General features: G+C 40.5%; 1 protein-coding gene across 6 annotated transcripts in view; it reads right to left on the bottom strand.

Moving 5' to 3' along the window:
* The window catches only part of ptprua (protein tyrosine phosphatase receptor type Ua), a 207308-nt gene that overhangs the window by 143847 nt on the left and 42114 nt on the right, over positions 1-21347 (bottom strand). For all 6 annotated transcript variants that reach the window (XM_084379442.1, XM_084379441.1, XM_084379440.1 and 3 more), the window contains exon 2: positions 7547-7675. In XM_084379442.1, the coding sequence (XP_084235568.1) occupies positions 7547-7675 (129 nt within the window). The remainder of the gene's footprint in view (positions 1-7546; positions 7676-21347) is intronic.

Genomic DNA, 21347 nt, shown 5'->3' on the forward strand with positions numbered 1-21347 from the left:
CATCCTGTAAATAGCTGTGTGTGTGTGTGTGTGTGTGTGTGTGTGTGTGCTAAAACTATGTTGTGTTCTCTCACTTGCTTACAAAACAAAAGCATGCACTAGCCAGAGATCTAGATATTTACCACAGGAGGCGGTGGTGTTCCTATTGATTTTGTCCACAGGGGTCGCTAGAATCACCAAAAACTTAAAGTTGTTGTTGCTGCTTTAAATGAACTGGATACCACTTTTTATTTTAAAAAACAAAACGCTAATTACAGATAGTAATACATAAAATCCATAAATTGTAACTGGGTACTTTCAAAGGAACATTTAAAGGACATATTTTTATGCTGGACAACATTTGAGAATTTAATTCTCACCAGCCTTTTCAGATGTTCTCAAATTGACCCTGTTGTGCTATCGACTTAAAACATAGTCCATTTATTTAGATGTCCTCTGTGGGTTCAATTTAATTCAACTCCAATAAAATCTCTGTCAAGCCCCCTGAATCTGCTTTGTATTATCCCACAAAGCAAAAACCTGTTCAGTTTTACAATGAAAAGAACAGCAGAAACACTGTCTATTATGCAAACCAATCATGTCTGCCTTCCCACATCGCTCCAGACACTGAGCCTTGGCATCTCACATCCTGCATCACAATACTGACAAGGCTGGCTGAGAGATTCAGAAGAAAAGAAGGCTGCGAAGCTGAAGGGCATAACATGTTCCTTTTTAGCTGCAATGTTTCATGTCATTGGTATTCCACTGGCTGGTGGGCACAAATCAATACTATTGAGCTGCTAGTGCCCAATAAACTAAGTTGTTGTCTCAATCGCAGTCTCTTTAGCGCCTCAGAAAGAATTTAAAGCCCTTGGAAAAACTCGAGGTAAAACGTATATTTGCAGTGTTGCTTCAGAGGTCCTCTTGGAAAACTCTGACCTTGCATATTCTTCCTGAGCTGCCGGATAAACCAGAGGCTTGAAAATACAGATCTGTTTTCACTGCTGTGTGAAAACACAAGCGATAAAGCTGACTTCACACTTGAGATGAACAGGTAAAATAATATTTCCACTCTAACAAAGACAGTGCGTTCACTTACACCTTGACAGCAAATCAATTACACGTCTTGTGTTACATATGGACGCAACGGTAACTAAAGGAAAATACACATGGAAGCTTAACAAGCAGATAATATATAACCACTTGTCTCACTGGACTCCATATTGATGCAGTACAGATGAAAATGTTCCAATCCAAAGTAGGGCTATGTAATAAGGCTTTTTTTTTTTTTCATGTCAGTTGATATTAGTACCACATATTATATTAAGTTACTTTCTTTGCTGAACTTAAAATACCATTGAGGTCAAAATTCCCTCATAGAACAGTAGATATGACCTCCAAACACAAAATCTATAGAAAAGAATACAAAAAATAATATAACTGTTGTTTGTATACATTCTTTGGTCAGTCAGCTTTATGTAAAATCTCAGTTCGGTGCATATCAGCACTGTGTCTGTTGCCAGATGTGTCTCTTAACGCTGGTAAAAAGCAGGTAGTCTCAGTTTGTTGCGTGGTGTGTTTACTGGTCAAACAGGAACTCAGATCCATTATTTAAATAAAAGTGACAACATCACAATAAAAAAATACTCAATTATAAGTAAAAACAATTACTGACATAAAGTATGTTAATATTAATATCAAAATGTGTAATCAAAAACCATTAATGCACAAAAGTGAGTTATAATCTCTTATATACTGTATAATTATTATTATTGTTGTTATTATTATTATTATTGTCATTATTGTTATTATTATTATTATCATTATTATTATTATTATTATTATTATTATTATTATTATTAGAGGACAATGAAAAATGTGAGTCTCCTGGGAAAAGATGAGGGGTATTTAGTTTGTTGCAATCTGCGACCTCACCACTAGCTGCCACTAAATCCCACAAACACTGGTCCTTTAATATACCATTGGGTATGTTAATCTGCAATAATTTATCATAGTAACTATGCCCATCATTTGTTTTGTATGAAAATATATATATAAATATAATAGTAACCATAGCCATAAATGAAAAACAGTGGAGTAGAAAGTACTATTTGAATCTAATGTGTGGACTGGAATACAAGAATAAAGTAGCCTGCTGTGCCGGTTATTGGCAAGTGGGCTCTGCCTTCTAAAAGGGTTGCCATGTGAATGGTTAGAAATATCTTTGTTTCTGCTAATTCAACTCCCCTCTCGGGCTTTGAACTGAAATGCTTGTTGTGATGAGATTTCATAGTGTTTCTATATCCCAGCTGTAATGCAGTTAACTGGCATTCACAGTTTGGTTCACATAATAAATTAACATTAATACACACAATGTACCATTCTATACAAAATAACAGACTATTTCCTAAACAAGGGTTAAAATTCATATTTGTGAGAAAAAGATTATCAGAAATCATAACATGATAATGTCTGCTGATACCAGAGACTTATAAAGGAGCAGATGTCAGTGTAACACTTGCTACTAGTCCCCTCATAAATGTTTATGTAAATGTAATGTATGACCCCCATAAGAGGGCTCACAACAGGTTCCTCTGATGATGAGCTCTCACACAGCTATACATCAAATCTTATCCAGCAGCATCAGAGAGATGCATGCAAGTCATCAGAGCATGTACTCATCCCGGCTGAAATTGACCTTCTCTAATGGATGAAAGAAGATGAAAAGCGGTCTTTGTGGCACTGCCGGCCCCTGAGGAACACCAGGAAGTGTAATCAGCAATGACCCATGCTAGACTCCACCAATCCCAGGGAGTTCCTTAACATACCCAGCCCGCCTCGGGGGAGCTGTGCCTGGAACAGCGGAACAAGCACTAACTGCGAATGAATTATGAAATCCCGGGCATCTGTCGGCTCCTTCCACAAATTGCAACAATTTAGCCGAGCCAGCAGCCTTAAACCTGCACCATCCTCTCTCCAAAGTTTTCCCTCTCAGATGTATGTTTGGACAGTGTTTTCTTAAAACAGAGCGCTTTAAATAAACATATATGTTAAATGTCAGCGCTGATTGGAAGCAGGCCACCCGTGTAGATTCATGACAAACTTAAATAGAAAAGCAGCAAGGGACTGAGTGTGGGAAAACAAGCTGTCAGTAGGGCGATGATTGGAACGGGGACCAAGGTAATAAGATTGTTTGGCATAAATCACTGAGGAAACCTGGTGAGAACACAGACGTCTGCTGTAAGTCCATTTCAACATCCATTAACACTGAACTAGAGAGGAAATAAAGTGCGCTCACACTGTTTTTTTCAAGATATCTGAGACACTGTTGTGTTTATTCTGCCCTCTGTCCTAGAAATTATGTTTATATAGAACTTATTTACAATAGCAAATATGTTTAGGGGAAACTGAATTACGAAACATCTGCTAAACGTTCCAATATGTTCACTAGCTGGTTTCTAATTTTTAGAAAACGTTACACAAAGTGACTGGATTCATTGAAAATACTAAAACATTGATTAGAGCTTCCTGAAGAAGTAACACGACGGCTCAACAAAGTTGTCAGTTTTGACTGAGGCGGCGTCGTCACACACTGCTGCATATCTATGAACTGTTCCCTCTCAATTCTTCTCATGTAAACAGCTGACAAAAGTGTGTGAGCAGCCTGAATACAAGAATTAATTGGCTCTGCATTGCTCGCATCACATTTGGAGGATATATGGTAAACACAAATGCATCCCTACACTGAGGGACCACACAGTCCACTCTTTATTGTGCATGTAGCAAGACAAACCTCCAAAACACGGTTCATTTGCCGAACAACTCGGCACAAGGTGATGAAGTTCATACCCTCCCTGAGGCGAGGATACAACAGTCACCATGACTCTCTTCTCTAGCTGCACGAACAAGCTAATGTGTGGATTTTTTTCTGTTTAGCAGTCAGAGTTTACTGCTTTTAAATCAAAAGGGTGTCTGGAGGAAAGATCTGATTGCAAGTGTGATCTCTTGAGTTGTGTGTGAGATGTATCTGATGCTAGGCGAGGGGAGGGTGGACTGCAATCAGTCCCAGCTGGGTAGAGACAGAATGTGGATCAATCTTGATCCAGGTTTCTTAAGTCTGGACAGATCCAAATCTGTGCTGTCCTCTCCCAGCACGTTCTAGCTCTTAACGCATCAAATACAGCAGCCCGGTCAGTGGCCCCGTGCTTCAAAGTTTGATGCCGTAGGTCTGCCCTCTAGCATCACTTCCTGAACTGCCTCTCAGAGCATCATGGTTTGAAGCTTAAGGCCACTGATCAGGCTGCAGTATTGTGCCATATGTGAGAACATGCTGCCTGTTGTTGCCTCTTCTCTTGTGATGTGTAAAGTCCTCAGTCTTCTTTATCTTCATGTTGTCGATGAAAAAACAGCTTTGAGCACAGTGACAATGTCAAAGAGGTCCATTTTGTAAAACTTAATGAATCCATATTTAATGAACATTTTCTGAAATACAGTAAACATCTAAATGATCTGTGCTGGTGATAATCCAAATTAAAAGACTGAATTATTACCATGCACTCCCATTAAAAATCACTCTTTTTGCAGAGGTTCAGTTGATGAGGCCTTACATCTAACTCCCACAGAACTGGCATTGATAATAAGGTACTGCAGCTTATTTTCTTTGGACACTCCCCATTCAAAACCATACAATTATTATCACTCTGAATTCATTTCAGTCTTGATGTTTGGACTTGCAGTCCCCCTCTGGTAATTGACAGAATGTGGCACAAACAGTCCCAGTCAGTGTGCAGTAAATTTGCTTTCATTAAATATGTCATTATTTTATTCTGAACATTCACAGAGCTGCCATAATGAATGGTCGGAAAAACAGCACAGGACATAAAAGCTGCGGCGAGCCTGCTTTATAGCAGACTGGTGGGTTATTCTGTGATGTGTTTTTGTCCCAAACAACACTGTTTATAACTCTATTTCTGGACTAGATAGTAAATATCTCCAGACACTTCAGACAGAGCTTCTCTGGTGCATGTTTGTTTATACAAAATATTAATCCTTAAAAACCCGCAGCAGGAACCTAACTGCAGAACTAAGCCCGTGGGCTGATGACTGACTGGCCATCAGACTGGATGGTCTTGAAAATAACAGCTCAGTGGTTACCCTACCTACGCCTGTTCCCTTGGTAACATTTTCAGGTCTGCCAGCACATATTTCTCAAATAAAGACTCACAAGTCTGAAGTTCCATACTGTATGTGTGTGGATGTCTCGCACAAAGTGTTCACATGACAAATGAGTGAGATGTAGAAATGGTTCAAATAAGAATATAGGTGAACACCCCTGATGGAATCCATGGTGTAGAACTTGTCTGAATGCAAAATAATTACTTTAGTTTAAAATTACTGTAGAGTATACAAACCCAGGGCAAAAAAGGCCAAAACACAAATATTATGCTTTGCACAGCAAGAACTGAAGGTAACTCAAAGTGTGTCAGAATTTTTAGCAACTCATTGTCTGGCTGGGGTGACTCATCTACATCATCACACTGTATTTTCCATGGGGACCATGTATGACTGAGAAAATGGCTCAAACCAATGTTAAAGACTGCCATTACTGTCTGTAAATCCTTTTAATTACTATCCCTGCTCCACACTGATGCAAAAACACAAACATTAGCCAGTGATTATTCTAACTGCAAATTACCACAGTGATGACATAAATCCATATTATTATTTGGGGTAAATAATTTAAATCAGCCGGGTAACAGAAAAATAATCTTTACAATGATCAAAAATGACTTGATAAAAGAATAATGAGCAGGTGCAGCATTTCACTTCTCGACTGTTGTGGTTGGATGGTAAGACTATTGAAAGAAAAATCAACCTGATGCTGCTGTTGACGTGCTTGAGCGACACTGTACGACTTTACTCCAATAATGAGCTGTTAATACATCTTGGTTGGGAGTCTGATGCTATTAAAAGGGATCAGAGGAACCACTGTGATCAGCCATGCTTGTTCATTTTAAAATACTTCTGTTGGTTTATGAAGCACTGAATAGTTAATGGGCCACGTTACATCTCCGATCTGCCGCTGCGTTATGAACCGTGCAGACCTCTCAGATGGTCTGAGACAGGTCTGCTTAATGTCGCGAGGCTGAAAACTGAACATGCAGAGGAAGCACTTAGTTTTCAGAGCACAGTGCCAGACGACTTAGGTCTGCTCCAACTCTCAGTTGTTTTAAATCAAGGCAAAAGACCCTGCTGTTTGCCACCGCCTTTTATTAAATTACATTAGGGACTATTCATTCATACCTTGCGGTGCGCTGTAGTTGCACTGAACATTTTACTCTCCTGCTTTACCAGTTTTATTCTATTATAGCTTTTATTTTACTCTTCTATACCCAATTTAAATGTGCCTTTTTAGACTGTCTTGCTCTTTATTTTATGTCTTGTCTTAATGCCTTGTATACCTTATGTAAAGCACTGTTGTTGAATGTGCTATGCAGATAAACATAGCTTTCCAGGTCTGAAATAGTCAGAGGCACAAAGAATGATTATGTTTGATGATGGATCTTTCCAAATCCCGTCCTGTATAAATGTGCACCCCTGGTGTGTTGCTTCCCTCCGGCCACACAAACAATAACATCATGTCCTTTCCCTCTGCTCACTTCACATTTAGCATCCTAAATGTTTGCTCCAAAAACAGGGAGATACTTATTCAAACTGCCTGAAATCATTTAGAACAGATGTTCAGTTCCACCTGTTGATTTTCATGCATGTGAGCTGTCCAATGTGAACACAGTGCACAACTGGTCTGGAGTGAATTGCTCAACAGCAGCAGGTGTGTATTATGCACAGCGGCCACAGGCACATAGACTACAGCTCCATTTCTCATTCAATCTGAGGTCAAGACATTTAATAAAAGCTACATATTTACGTTAAGTTAATGACAGTTGAGTTTATTCCAGTATGGAATAGTTTTAGTTATCTGATGTCGTCATGTTGGTGTTGTCCCTACAACGTTATAAGTAGTGTTGCTCCAGGACCATCATTACAACTGAGCACAAAGTGACCCACAGGACTCCCAGAAGACTGGGGTTCATGTCTCACTTGGAGTATATTCTTATATTGTCGACTTATTATTGTTTTTTTAAATTTTCAAATTTTTTCAGTTTTCTGTTGCAGTTTGGTTGGTTTTAGGCCACAAACATAGTTGTTTAGCATTAGGTAACAGAAATACTTGATTAGGTTGAGGCAAGGCGTTTTGGGTTTAAATATACCCTTTCACAATGTTAAAACCATGCTAGAAATGACAACTTCTTCAATGTGCTTATTTTTGTGCTCTTTTACCATGACACAAAGCTAAACATTACCAAAACTAGATTGGTCAGTCACAGTGATGGTCCTGGAGAATTAATAATTATGATGTTCCAGCAACAACAACAACCCTGCGATATTAGATCATGTAGGATATTCTGCAGTGTACTCAATCTGAGCTGGATTTTATGCTAAAAGTCAACTAAGGTGGTGCGTTTTGACCCCTTAAAGCTCATCTGTGACACATGTTGAGTTCTACCTCGTAGAAGATCCGGGGTCGGGTGTGGCCAATTGTAGGTCCTGATCAGCTGCCAGTCAAAGTCGTCCTCTTGGCCTTGTCGGTACTCACACAGGCCAGGGTCTGAGTCCTCATCAAAGGTACAGCCAGCTGCAACAAGGAAAGAGCAAAGCGTGTTAGACGAGGCGAAGCAGAAGAAAACATTATACTTATAGCTATTAAACTTTCTTTGCTACATGCTGTCAGGGGAAAATTGGTAAAGAAACGCATCGTAGACACCAGAGAAATAATTGCTCAGTTACATCACCACAGGCTCGCTTGTAAATGTGTTAATACATCAACTACTGGAAAATCTTTGCAGCTATGAAGTAAATTACAGCTAATGGTTGGCACCAGGCGGTCAGCACCGAGTGCCTAACGCATCTATTCCCTCAAAATGTACCACCATTTGGTGCAATTAGCCCTGTGCTGTGAAAATGACACAGCAGCCACAGGTCACCCAGATAGCCAGAAATAATGGGCAGCAGTGCCAGAGCACTGAGGGGGGTTCTCCAGCTGATGGAGGACAACAACAGCCTGGCTCTTAGCCTGTGAAGGTGACCCAACCCTGTCTGGCCTCTAATGGTTACACTCACTATTCTGCCATTATCACACAAACCACAGGCTTTAAAAGCCATAAGCATGGTGCGCAAAGTCGAGCGCAAAGCTGTGTAGTGTTTTTTAATTAGTCAGAAAACACAGGTGTACTTCAGAAAATCTAAAAATGAATAGCCTGGTTAAACCGATCATGGGTGTGTGTCATATGTTCTACTTGATTTCATCCATTGAATCATCTCCCACTGACACACACAGTTTAGACACAATGAGCCTTTTAGAGATTGTGATCATTTTGACCCATCTATGAATGGTTCTATCTATAAAATCTCAGAAAAAATAGTGAAATATTTCCTAGAGCTGCTTCAAACTGCTTGTCTTGTCCAAAGTGCAATATGTTTATTTCACAGAGAGCATTTGCTTTGGGAAAAAAATGAATCAATTACTAAAATTGTTGGTTAAGTTCTGTGGGTTGACCGATTGTTGAACCGCTTTAAAAAAGCACGTTATCGCTCCGACCTTGAAACAGCAGCCACCATAATAGGGACCTAGAGCTATTACAGAGGGGACACACATGACCAGGGAGAAAACACTCTGACATGTCAAACACAGGTGCAACGCATATCACTAATTGCAGTCATTGCTGGACCAGAGCATCGTTAATGTTATTAGTTCCAGGTGTGATTTTCCTGCTAATACAAGTCAAACTGCCGGCTGTGAAAAGGTCTGTGAACCCACATCGATTTGGGAACGACAGAGGGTGAAGAGTTCAAGCTCTGGTGATGCAAGAACATCAACAATCTGGTTGGTAAGATTTATTCAAGAAGCAAAGCGACATCTACATACGATGGAGAGTGACAGTGACACCATAAAAAACAGACTGCTCATCAATCAAACATGGCGGTATTAAATAAAATATGAAGAAGTTGCGTAAAAGATTTTAACAAATTTATGTGGACTAGAGAACAAAGATGAACAGTAAAATGAAAACCTAAACTGTCACCTCACAGCCTGACTCCTTTGTTCAACTTTGACCTACTATACTTGCCCTAGTTGTGCACACTTACATCTTTTGGTGTGAGTTTTAGCAACATTAAAGGAACAGTTTACACAAATATGTGTAAACTGAATGTCTTGCAATGTTTTTTTGCACCAGAAATGTTTTATGGACTATGAAACTTCACCCAGCTTTCCGTCAGCACGGGGGGGGGAGTCGATAAGGACAACAACTTGTCTGACGGTCTCATGTTTCTGTGTTGGACCTACGTTCCAGGATCTCAAACCTACTTTCATCACATCAATAACGTCCCATTTTGATAGAACAACAATAACATCAGAGTTTTCCTTTGATGGTTTCAGCTTCGGTGTCCTTGCTTCTGAAGCTTTTGCAGACTTTGACTGCACATCTAACTCCACCCGCACTGAGCCCACTGCAGTCCCAGGACCCTCTTCACTAACAGATCGTATTAAGGCTTGGCAGCAGTGCCGCTGCTGTTAAAGAGCTACTCTGACTCAGTGCCAGCTTCTCCTTAATACTATCCCATTTGGCCTACTCCCCCAGTGTAGCTTTTTGTGTTTCCTTTCGCGGCTCCATCTGTTTTCTTTATTAATGTATAAGTTTGAAGAAATATAGTATGTTGCAATAAACTACTAAGACTGCTAATTTTGGACCACCGCTTTTGCCGTTCCTGCTGACAAACAAATATCATTACCCCCCCCTTCCCCTCAGCCCGCAGCCAACCAAGTGTTTCCGGGTGTGTAAGCAGATCAGAGTTTTAATTGCCTCCTGTGTGAGGGCTGCTTGTTGTGCTGCGCCGTGCCCGGTTACACGAGGATGAGAGGGCTGAGTGGTGGAGCAGGCCCCGCGGTGAAGGCCTGCCTTTCATCGAGAGCCCTCCAGTTCCAGGAAGAAATGTCACCATCAGACACGTTCCACTGATTCCCCTCATTAAGACTCATCCTTCCCAGCCTCCTTTGCTTTTAGTGCGCACGTTCCTCTCAGTGCCCAAATGAGCCTCTCTGGCAGCAGGAGGGCATGCCCATGTAATTAGAAAAGCCACGTGCATTCTGCTGAATTCTTACTGATGTGTGCGTGCGTGTCTGGAAGGAAGTGTGTGTGTGGTTAGCTGAGGTTGTTTGCGGGTTTGATGTTTACTTAAAAATGAATAAAATTATAATGAATCCGTCAGTGTCACACAAGCTAAAGCGGTAACGACTGTGGGAATGAATTATTTGTGCTCATCGCAGCGACGGAGGATCCGGCCAATGTGGGACCAAGAATACTCAAATTTCCACATAATAATAACTTGAATGTGAGAGAAAGCGGCTTTGACTGCTAATTGCTTATCAGAGGCGAGAGCGCCGCGCCGTTCGGCACAGTCCCAGAGCAACGCGCCGCCACGCAGAGCTGCAAAAAACACCTAGAGACGTGGACAGCGGGGCCCCAGATAACTTTAGTGAGCCACTATCACAGCTGACAAGCTTTACAGGGAGAGAACAAAGAGGGAGAAATAAATAAATGTGCAAGAAAGAGGCACCTTCCTCTTTGAGAGGTAGGAGAGGTAATTTGCCAAACAAGACGCAAGCTTGTCGTTAGATACAATGCCTGGAATGTGTTATCTGTGTTTGGCTTGTCCTCCCGTCTCAACTTCGACACACTGTCTTTATTCTAGCTGGCAGAGGAAATAATATCAAGCAGGCAGAATCCCACCTAACTTGTACTTCCCGACTGTTTCAACCCAGTTAAATATTAACATGTGCTTTCGAAGCCGTCCCTATCCAAGTCACTCACTGTATTTCTCCTGCAGGAAAATCTATAGCAGTGTGGCATCAGATTGCGCACAAGCAAACAATCACGTATTTTTCTTATTAGTAGTTTCAAATGAGACGGCTGATCAGAGTAATCCTCTATGTGGTGTGGGGGGATTTTACTTAACAGCTGGCAAAGCCTGCAAGAGGCAGCTAAGAATCTCATTAATACGGCTTTCAGTGATGGTCTAAATTCTGTTACAGAGGCTTCCCCATGATGTGACAGAATTCTGAGGGGAAAGCCCAATATTAGTCTTTTTTTCTGAATTTCCTTTTTTTTTATTCAAATGGTCACACTTACATGATAAGGCGGGCGTTCTTCTATATTCTGCCGCATTGTTAACAAATATCATGCTCACTCTTAATACTGAAAAATGTACATTTTTGATAAGGAGTCATGTATGTTTATTTTCATTTTTGAAAACGCCTCAGTAATGTCCAAAAAAAGTTATTTTCTTTTTGTACTTTTCATCAAACATTACAAAAACAGGTAGAAACAGTGAATCTGTTGCTTGCTGGCGACTATTTTCAGCTGCAGATCAATACACAATTTTGAGTATTTGTGGCAGCAGGATGGCGTGGGACTGAGTCCAAATAAACTGCAGTGTGTGTTCATGATAATGAAGGAACATGTCACCCGTTGCAACTGTAGCCCGTTGGTGTGTTTTTAATAGCTTTTCAACAACAATGGAGCTGTGTGGCGCACAGAGAGAAGACATCAGACTTTGACTGACTGATTTGTGGATCTATTCATTGTGTTTGTTTTTGCATCGGATTTATTGACTATAGGAAGTATAAAAAGTAACATATTAAACATATTAAATAATAGCATTTTCAGCCTCTTTACCTTACAGTAGCCTTAGCCAAAATTACTTTGAGCAAAAGCATCAAATGTAGATTTTGACAAATGATTAAAATACCTGATTTACCTTGGCTTTAAGCATTAAAGGGTTGGCAGTCATTTGATCTCCTTTTGAGAAACATGTATTAAAAAAACAAAAGTGCTTATTTGATTTTCCTTTTTGAAAAACAAGGCATTTTTCTTTTTCATGATCATAAAGGAATGAGTCCGGGTTTGATCAATTACAAGACAAGAGCACAGACTTCAGGATTGGCAGTGTTGTTCTGGCCCAGGCTAACATTTTCAAGAGAATTCTGCTCTTGCAAATCAGTCATGGCAAAGCAAGCCCTGTCACCTGCATGAATCTTACTGCGGTCAAGCCACCACTACATGGATTTTGCTGCATATCTATTAGTGCTGCTGCGGAAGCACTGCTTGGAGCGGCCAAAAAGGGCAAAAGACCCACATTACAGTAATAATGCCTCACGTTATATTATATAATATACATATACTGTAATACACATCATGATTCAATTAAGGCTTGTTGAATGTGACGTCACCAAATATATTTTATTAAAACTGTTGCCAACACTGTCTGTCACACAGAAATAAATGAAGAGAAATAAAATCAAACCACTTTGTTTTTCTTTTGATGATAAAAAAGAAAGAACGCCCTGTATTTCAATTTCAATTTTTAGTTTTTTAACTAACACAACTGAAATAAAAAAAAACTTTTTTTGTTTTTAATGCCAGTTTCAGAAACGAAAATGTATCTATTTATACATGTATTTATTGCGTTTTACATTTATTTGATCATTTAAAGCAGAGACAGAGAGAAAACAGGAGTTGGGTGCACCAACACTTTAACAGATGCCTTTCGGAACCAGTCAGGGGTCTAATACCTTTTAGTGTCCATAGAAGGAGTTAATTGAATCCCATTAGCAGGAGTTGTGTCGTATCAAAGTCAGGAAGTAGCAGGAAGAGCATAACTCTGCTGCACAAAGTGGCTGTGAGGCAGCCAGAAGAGGCCCTGGAGAGAGATTAATGGAAGATGGTGTAGACCAGTCTGAAGTGCTTGTGATGGACCCCAGGTATGACTGTCCAACCCAGCCTGCTTCTACAGTGGATACCATGACCCTGACTAATAGCCCACACAGCAGGCACATCATAAATACGTTGTGATGGAGAGGGAGGAAAACACAAGGCTCTTACAAGGCATTTATCCTGGAGAGGGAGAAATAAATTAGAGGGGCGAGACAGAATCCGTGGGCTGGGTGAAGAGCCCTCAAACAAAAGAAGGAGAGGAAGAGCAAAGCCAAAGAGGGATGGCAGAAGGAAAACAAATCACAGATAGTGTAGAACAAGAGGATTCGGTGGAAAACAATTTGTTTTCTTCATATGCAAAAGCTGCATACTGTGGTATAAAACACAGAGAGGTAATCAAAGACGTCTGGGACGAAGGACGGGTTTTTATTGATCACACTGATCCAGTGCAGCTCTCAGATGGGCTTAAATCATCTATATACAGATTTAACAAGGACACTCATTTGCAATTACTCTTACAAGGATAACAGTGATTACACAGTGCAGGGCAGAGTGGCGACTCACAGATTCTCACAGACATAAATCTGAGCTGGTATGGACGGCAGCCAGTCGGAAAGATTGCCTCTCACTGCTCATTTGAAGAAAATGAACAGTAAATGTTGCTGAAAGCTCCATTAAAAAGATACCCTTGGACTTCCTCTCTCGTGATGAAACTGATTCCTGTTCTTATTTTTTATTGTTTTAGGGGAAGCTTTTTTTTCTCTTCAATTTAAAGTAACAGTAAGACAATGCAGTCATTATCTACTCACCCCAATGCACCCATGGAAAGTCGAATGTGACAGTTTTATAGTCCACAAAACAGTTTTGCAGAATTTCTTCCCGTTTGGTTGATAACAGTTCATTTTTGAATGTCTAAAAACAAAATTCTTACATATTGCACCTTTTTAAAAAAGAAAAAAACAAAACAAAACCTTAAATGTATCCATACAGCTTGTCTGGAAAAATCCAAGTTGATTCAAAAAGGCATTATTTACATCCTCAATGAACAGCCGAGCTCGTGCACCCACTTCAGACGTGTGCGCTCTAATGCTTTTAGCTGCTACAGTGAGGACTTCTGCTAGAAACCGTTAGATAATGTCTTTTCAAATCAAAGTGGGTGTTTTTTTTTAATATATTTATATATATACATATGTTTCTTATAAGTCCCCATCTACTTCAGTTGTTTAGGAGAATGCTACAAATGTTCTTTTACTGTGAAGCTCCAGAAATGTTTTGTGAACTATGAAACTTTACCTGACTTTTCCATTGGCTTGGGGATGAGTAGATAATGACTGGAATTCCATATTCGGGTGAAACGTTCATTTAAGTCGAGGACAACCGCTTCTCCTTTATGTGAGTTACTATTTTTAACGCAGATTTTTTACCTTCAGAAATGAAGCACCTTCTTGTTAGTCACCAAAAAATCGGACTTAAACCTGACTGGGTATAACCTGACCAAAAATCTCATCCGCTGCTGATAAGGCTGCTCTATCTGTTAAGCTCATTTCCCATTGCATTAAAGCAAATTCCGCAGGCAAGCCACCTAATGCTGTGTAACCAGCAGCAGAGCTCTGCTGGCACTCCTTTAATCAGAGCCTCTCAGATACAGCAGCTCTGTTGGGACTAAGCATCCAGGATGTTCTGCCGCGTCTCTTGTTTGGTTTGAGATAAAGCTCCGCTGCTGCGTGATTTGCATTTGAGCGTGTGCAGGCAATGCATCAGGCCTGACAAGTTTACTTACGGAGGGGGTGGGGAGTGGAGGGAGGGAGGGATTGGGGAGGGGAGAGATGCAGCTGTACAGCTCATCAATAGTGAGCCAGCAGAGGAACACCACTTCCTCATGGACCATTAATAACAGCCACCGCATTCTCCGACGCCTTACCACAGAGGAGGGCAGGAAACAGTGTGAGAGAGAGGGAGTGGTGTGAAGAAGAAGAATCGGTAAATAGGTAAGACTAGAGTTTGTTGGTTTTATTGAAGAGAAACAATACTCCTGGATCAGCCAATAAAGGTTTTTGATTGACAGTACCAAAAGCAATATGCAGGTATCAGGGAGAGCCTATATATGGATGTCTACAAACATGACCTTTTTCATACTATAAAAATATTCAGTGAATTTTATTCTTTCCCAACTGAAGCTGCACTGAGACCACCATTATACCAGGAAGAGATGAAACACGGACACCAAAGGCCTGAGGTATAAAAGATGCATACAAACAGAAACCATTTTTATCCCTGTTAAAGCTTCCATGTTTGTTCCATTGTTGTTTACATCTGCTTTTACTCATTTGCAGTGCAAACACAGGTGACATGGCATCACCACTCATAAAAACGTTGCTCCATAGCTCTACTAGTGGTCAAAAACTCCACAGGGCACCTTTAACTAGTATCTATACAAACAGAAAGAGCTTTAGCCGAAGTATGTGTACATTACACATACTTCAGCTAAAGCTGCTTTTATAATTAGTCAATCAAAAGAAAATTAGTTGCCAACTTGGACAATCAAATGTCAAACATTTGCTGCTTTTCTTTCTCATCTTTGACAGTTAATGAAGAGTCTCTGGGTTTTGGACTGCTGAGTGGACAAAAGGAACAGTTTCAAGGTGCCATTTTCGGCTTTGGGAAATTGTGATGAGCATTTTTCACAATTTCTTGACATTTTACAGACCAAATGATTAATGGATTAATCTTCAAAATTATAGGCAGAATAATCAATAGTGAAAATAATCTTTAGTTGCAGCCCTAATGCATACATGTGGTTTACTAGATTAAGCTGAGTGTGATCAAGTGGAGTGGAAAATGTACATGATGGATGGAATAAAATACTACAACATTAGTCACTTAGGTGCCAGCCAATAGTATTGATTGTGCATGATCCCTGTAGTGTACACATAACATAAAGGCACATTTATAAACTTACAATTAATGTATTACTTTTGTGGGAGCAATTAGTCTAATCAAAATTAATATTCATATTACAAAAACATCACTGTCTATGGAAAAAATAAATAAGCATTAAATGAAAAACCCAAGGACACTGAATAAAAGTGGCGTTCATTCAAGGATTTTCCTGAAAACATAATCCAACAGGGAATTCACCGACACAATGACTGTAATTGTTTTACACAATTCAAAGCAAAGTCATCTGTGGACAAACTGTGTATACTGATGATTGTCTTATGTGTGTTATTTCTTGTTGATCATTGATTATCTTTCTGATGTTTGATGATAATGACAGACCTGACTGATTCTTACCAATGATGGTTTGTAGATACACGTGATGAAGTAATGATACGAGTGCCTTAAGCAGGGGTCAGTGTTTCTAATAATGGTTGAGTAAAATAACTATTAGCTAAAGTTTGACTGACTATATACTTTACCATGCCTTTCTTTACACTGACAGGTCGAGGGACTGGTGGAGAGGCAAGTATTGATATGCAAACGGATGATTAAGCACTGTGTCCTTATATATATATATATGTGGATATAAAACAGGACCATCAGTACACTAGTTCACATACAGTACAGATGTATCCATATTTCTGTCTTTGTGCATTCACACAGTTTTAACTGTAAACCTTCTTTGTTTTATACATCCGGCTCAAGATCTTGGATTAATATATCAGATGGCTGATACATGAGTCTATAACCCAAGTAAAATTCAATCACAGGACTGGCCTAACGGTCACTAAATGAATACATACATAAGGCCGAACGCAGCGGTTGATTTTATTGAGACTGCCAGCTGTGATAACCTGCGAGGGTAAACAGACTGCATATGTGAAGAGAGATCGATCAAAATGTAGTTGGCGGAGCTGCAGCTGCAGTCATTTTTCATCGTTTATCATGATATGGGGATGTGACTGGAGAGATCCAGGCATGTTATGACTGATGGACTGAACCTCTGTGCTCTTGTGACCTTTACAAGATGTAGAGTAAATGGTCTGGTAATGGCTACACGGCTGTCCAACCTGCGACAAACCCCGGCCATAAGTCTCCATTAAATGAGGATGAACTATGTCTCCTCTATGCTGCACCCATGCTTCTCATGCACGCCCTCCTCCTTACCCTCCTGCCGCTGCTTTGTCGCACCATCTTGGTCAAACCCACCATATTTTGATTCACCACAGTGGGCAGAAGCCAGAATGAACACACGAGGCTGTGAAAGTTAAAAATCTATCTGTCTATCTGAAATCTAATTTCCCTCTTACTGCATGGTGCACTTTTCCTGCTCTGGTTGGGAGTGGATTGGAAGATTGGCACCGCAGGGCATATGCTGTTGTGTGAAATTGTTTCATTACTGGTGCACGATGGTTCCAGTCGCTGCAACTCAGGGAAATCCCAGTAGCTGGAGCCAGCCAGGGCCAGTACTCTATGGCGTCGATAACACTTTTTAACATACTTTCTGTATGTTTAAGAGGGAAATGGATAGATTTTTACCCCCCCATGGCACAAAGTAACCACAGTCTACCTGCAGGGGTTGTTGATACACACAGTTAAATGAGTTGCACCAGAGAATTGGATAAGAATGTGTGAAAGTTCCTATTAGAGGTGGATAATGCTCATTGATTACCTAATGTGCTTTAAATTTAACTAGTTTCCTGTGTAGGGAAAGAAGAAAAATCAGTGTTTCCACAGCTTTAGTTCCTCAAGTATCAGTCTAACCTGAGCCGACACTGCAGCACAGACGAGCTGGTCCGTGTACAGCGAGATTAAAGGGGTGGCTGCATGATATACCAGCAAGCGAGATAGAAAAATAGATAGATACCGGCAGAGAGAAAAGACTCCGGCTAAGATATACTTCACTCTTTGTCAGCGCGGAGACGCTGGATAAATTCTCTGCCAGCAGTTTATTTAGGTAGAAAAAAAGAGTCACAAAGCACCCACTGCGGACGAAGCAGATACTTTTCATTAGGGCAGGCTCTCTCCTTTCATTTCTCATTTAATCTTTCCATCCCCATCACCCCCCCTCCACAGAGACATCAATTACAGGCCTCCATCTCTCGCAATCTGAAGCTGCGCTCCAAAAATCGGAACTGCTTAGCCAGTTAATGCTATTGTTAGAGATGTCATGAGGAGACGGTCGCATGAATAGAGGTTGATGAATAAAAACAGACCTTGTCCGATGAGGCCCAAATCACACTAACTAAGAAGATGGAGGGCTTTTCTTCAGCACCTGCATTACAGCGCTGGGCCTCTTCACTGACGGTGAAAGGGAGGAAAATGACAGATACACTCAACTACTGTTACATGTGAAAATTTAATCAAGAGTGCTGGAGGAGACACTCTTCCCTTCATGTGGAAAGCCGCTTTAAGTGGTTATGTCAAGTCTTTTTTGTCCCCTGCAACAGAGGAATATTCATTTCAGGACTGACCTAAATGCAGTAGTTGAAAGCTTTATATCTCTGTTTGCTGGTGATGGATTCATATTGGAAATTATTACCGTCTCCACGATTAAGTTCCTCATAAATTCCTGCCAATTAGAAGCTACACATTAATGAATGGTGATAATTTCAAAGATAAGGTGTGTCTTGATCTGAAATCAAACACAAGACTTAAAATACAGAGGCCTCCAAATTAGCCTGCACGTATCTGCTGGATGTTAGTCCCAGTTATGGTAATGGCGTGCATAGATTTACACAACATGCATGATTGCATGATGTTACGACAACCAGCAGCCCACCGGCTTTGATGTCAATTTCCATACAATCAAATGGTAAAAATAACTGCTTCCAATGGCTCCGAGCAGACTGAACTCAGTCATGTGAAACCACAAATGAGGAAACAACTCTACTGCAGCAAGACTGATAGTTCTGGTTATTTATTGGCGACTTTCTTCTTCACGTTGGCTGCAGAATACATAATGCATCCAGTCCTGGTACTCACCGCGGGTGGTCGGCCACAGGAACACAACCCTCCGCAATCCACCGCAAGCCAAGATTTACTTTTTATTTTTACACACTCTATACAAAAATAATAAATAGGGAAAAAGAACGTGACCAGAATACTAAGTGATAAGATGCACAAGTTCAGATGACTATACTCTCTGTCCTCAGAGCTCCACAGGCCCTAACACTGCGGCTGCAGCTCGTCCCTTAGGTGCTCCAGGCAGCTGTGGGGCCCTGACCTCCATTACTGAGACAGAGCTCTGACTGCACAGCGTCCCTGCCGTCCTTATCCCTACAGGCACATGGCGAGACAATACACTTTAGCACACCTCCCCATTTATGCAAACAGTGTGAAAGTTTTTTCCTTAGAGCAGGTCCAAAGAGTATTAAACTTTCTGGAAGTTACATAAATGTCCACTGCAGTGGACGCCGAGCATAAACGGTATATAAAGTGATTCAGGAATAACACAATAAACACAGTATTTTTCCACTAAATAAGGTGGTAGAAATACTTTTAAATAAAAGTAGTCAAATATACTTCAAGTATCAAAATTAAAAGTACTCATAATAAAAACAGTCCTTGTGAGCGTTTTCCCTTTTTATTTTTTTGTACTATTAGCAGGGCTGCTGATAGTCTTGCTCATGCCCATCTCCAAAGATGACCTCCAAAGCCCAGCGAGCAGATTATTTTAAGGGTTAGAGGGCCCTGGCCTGATGTTCCCCCCCGTCAGCAGCGCTGACAATTATCGAAGATGCTTTTATTTATAAGTAGCTGCTGTTGTAGCTGGTTGAGTTAGTTTTAGCACCACAACTGATTAATCTGCCCATTGTTCTCTTAGAAGTTTACTTCATAAAACATCAGAAAACTAAAATATGGCCACAAACGTTTTTTAAGATTCCAAGGGTCCTCAAATGTCTTGATTTGTCCAAACCCAAAAGATATTCAACTTGTTATAATGTTAAGACAACGGAAAACAGCAAATTCTCACATTTAAAAAGCTGCAACCATCTGGCATCTCTGCATGCAAATGGAGTTCTAACAAATGTGTTCGCTAGGGTTGTGGAAGATGGGTGCACATATTTGGCAGGGAGGTTTGAGGGTCGTCCTCCAAGAGAAAATTACATTTTTGATAAAAATAAATGGAGTTTTGCATCACTCTATCCGAACAGTCAGAAAAGCTTGAGCAAATAATAAATAAACAACCTACAGAAAGCTTAACAAAAAAACTAGTTCTTAAAAATAAGTTATACGGGACCAACAAGAGTCACTGAGGTGTGATGCTCTCCGCATTGATTTTATTCATTCAGCTAAGGTGGTGGCCAAAACAGCCTGGGCGCTGTGCCTGAGCCTTGTAATGACAGAGATGGCCTGGAAATATTTGCACCTAATTTTCTAAGATTTGACTGATGAATCGACCAATCATTGCAGCTCTACTGATTGTAACCATTTAAAATACTGGTAGCCTAATCTTTAACAGTGTATCATACAGTATCTTATGAGCTCAAAAACATGTCTTGAAAGGAATATCTTAATCTGTTCAAAAATTAGTGATACTGTCAAATATCTGTTCATAAAATATATAGAGTAGCATGAAATAGAAATACTCACGCCTCAACCCAAACTTGGAGCTGAGGTGTTCTTGGGTCAGGTACTGAAACTCGAGTTTCATACATTTTCAGCACCTTAGCCAAAGAACTCTTCTCTGCGGGCACAGCAGTGTACCACCTGGCACTGGTGCTAAGTTTTAATGTACTGAGCATATGCAGAACTCTGCCACTCTGAAAGCCAACTGTCGAGAAGTTAAACAAAGTGCGCGAGCCCAAAAGCAGCTGTTACCACACAATAGCACTTAAAAATCCATGTGCACACACTCACATTTGCACGCACAAACAATATGCTAAACTCCCATAATAGGGCACTGTAACCACAGCGATGAGAGCCCCTTTTTGAAAGAGATCAGTGCTCCTCCGAGAGAGTCGCACTGTCTTTGCTTCGACTTAATTACAGCTCACACCTCCCTCTCACTCTGCAGAGGAGAGGAGAGAAGAGAGGGCTTTGATTCAGATGCCCTGTGGAACACTTGATCCTTTCCTTCCGGTGGCATCGTTTACTTCCCTTCACTAAGCCGTTCTGTCTTCTGCTCTCACTTTTTCCTTTTTTTCATTGTGCTGAGGATGCATCAAGCATCTTTCTAGTAGGAGCACAAGGTTACACCATTCAGCTGCACATGTAAGTCATGGAGGCACAAAGTGGTATTCAGTAACAAGAGGCTTTACATCACATTATGAGCAGCACTTCTTCAGCACCATATACATTTAAATGAGCATTTGTTATAAGAGGCTTAGCTGGGAGAGTGCTGTCCATTATTATGATAAAAATATATTACCCAAATGTCCAAGATGCAGACATAATTGCCCTTCAATCTCTGAGTAGACTTTTGTGAGCTGCTTAATTCAAGCACATATGGAAATAATGCATGCAGATTTTTCGCGTAACATGGTTTCTAAGAAGAAAATAAAGGAGGGGAGAAGTAGAACGTGTTCATGTTCTACAAAAAGCCTCTAAATGCTCCTATTTATTCAAAAGACGCCACATGAAGCAGGAAGT

This window comes from Pagrus pagrus (genome assembly GCF_965226575.1).
Source record: "Pagrus pagrus genome assembly, chromosome: 17".
Lineage (NCBI taxonomy): Eukaryota > Metazoa > Chordata > Actinopteri > Spariformes > Sparidae > Pagrus > Pagrus pagrus.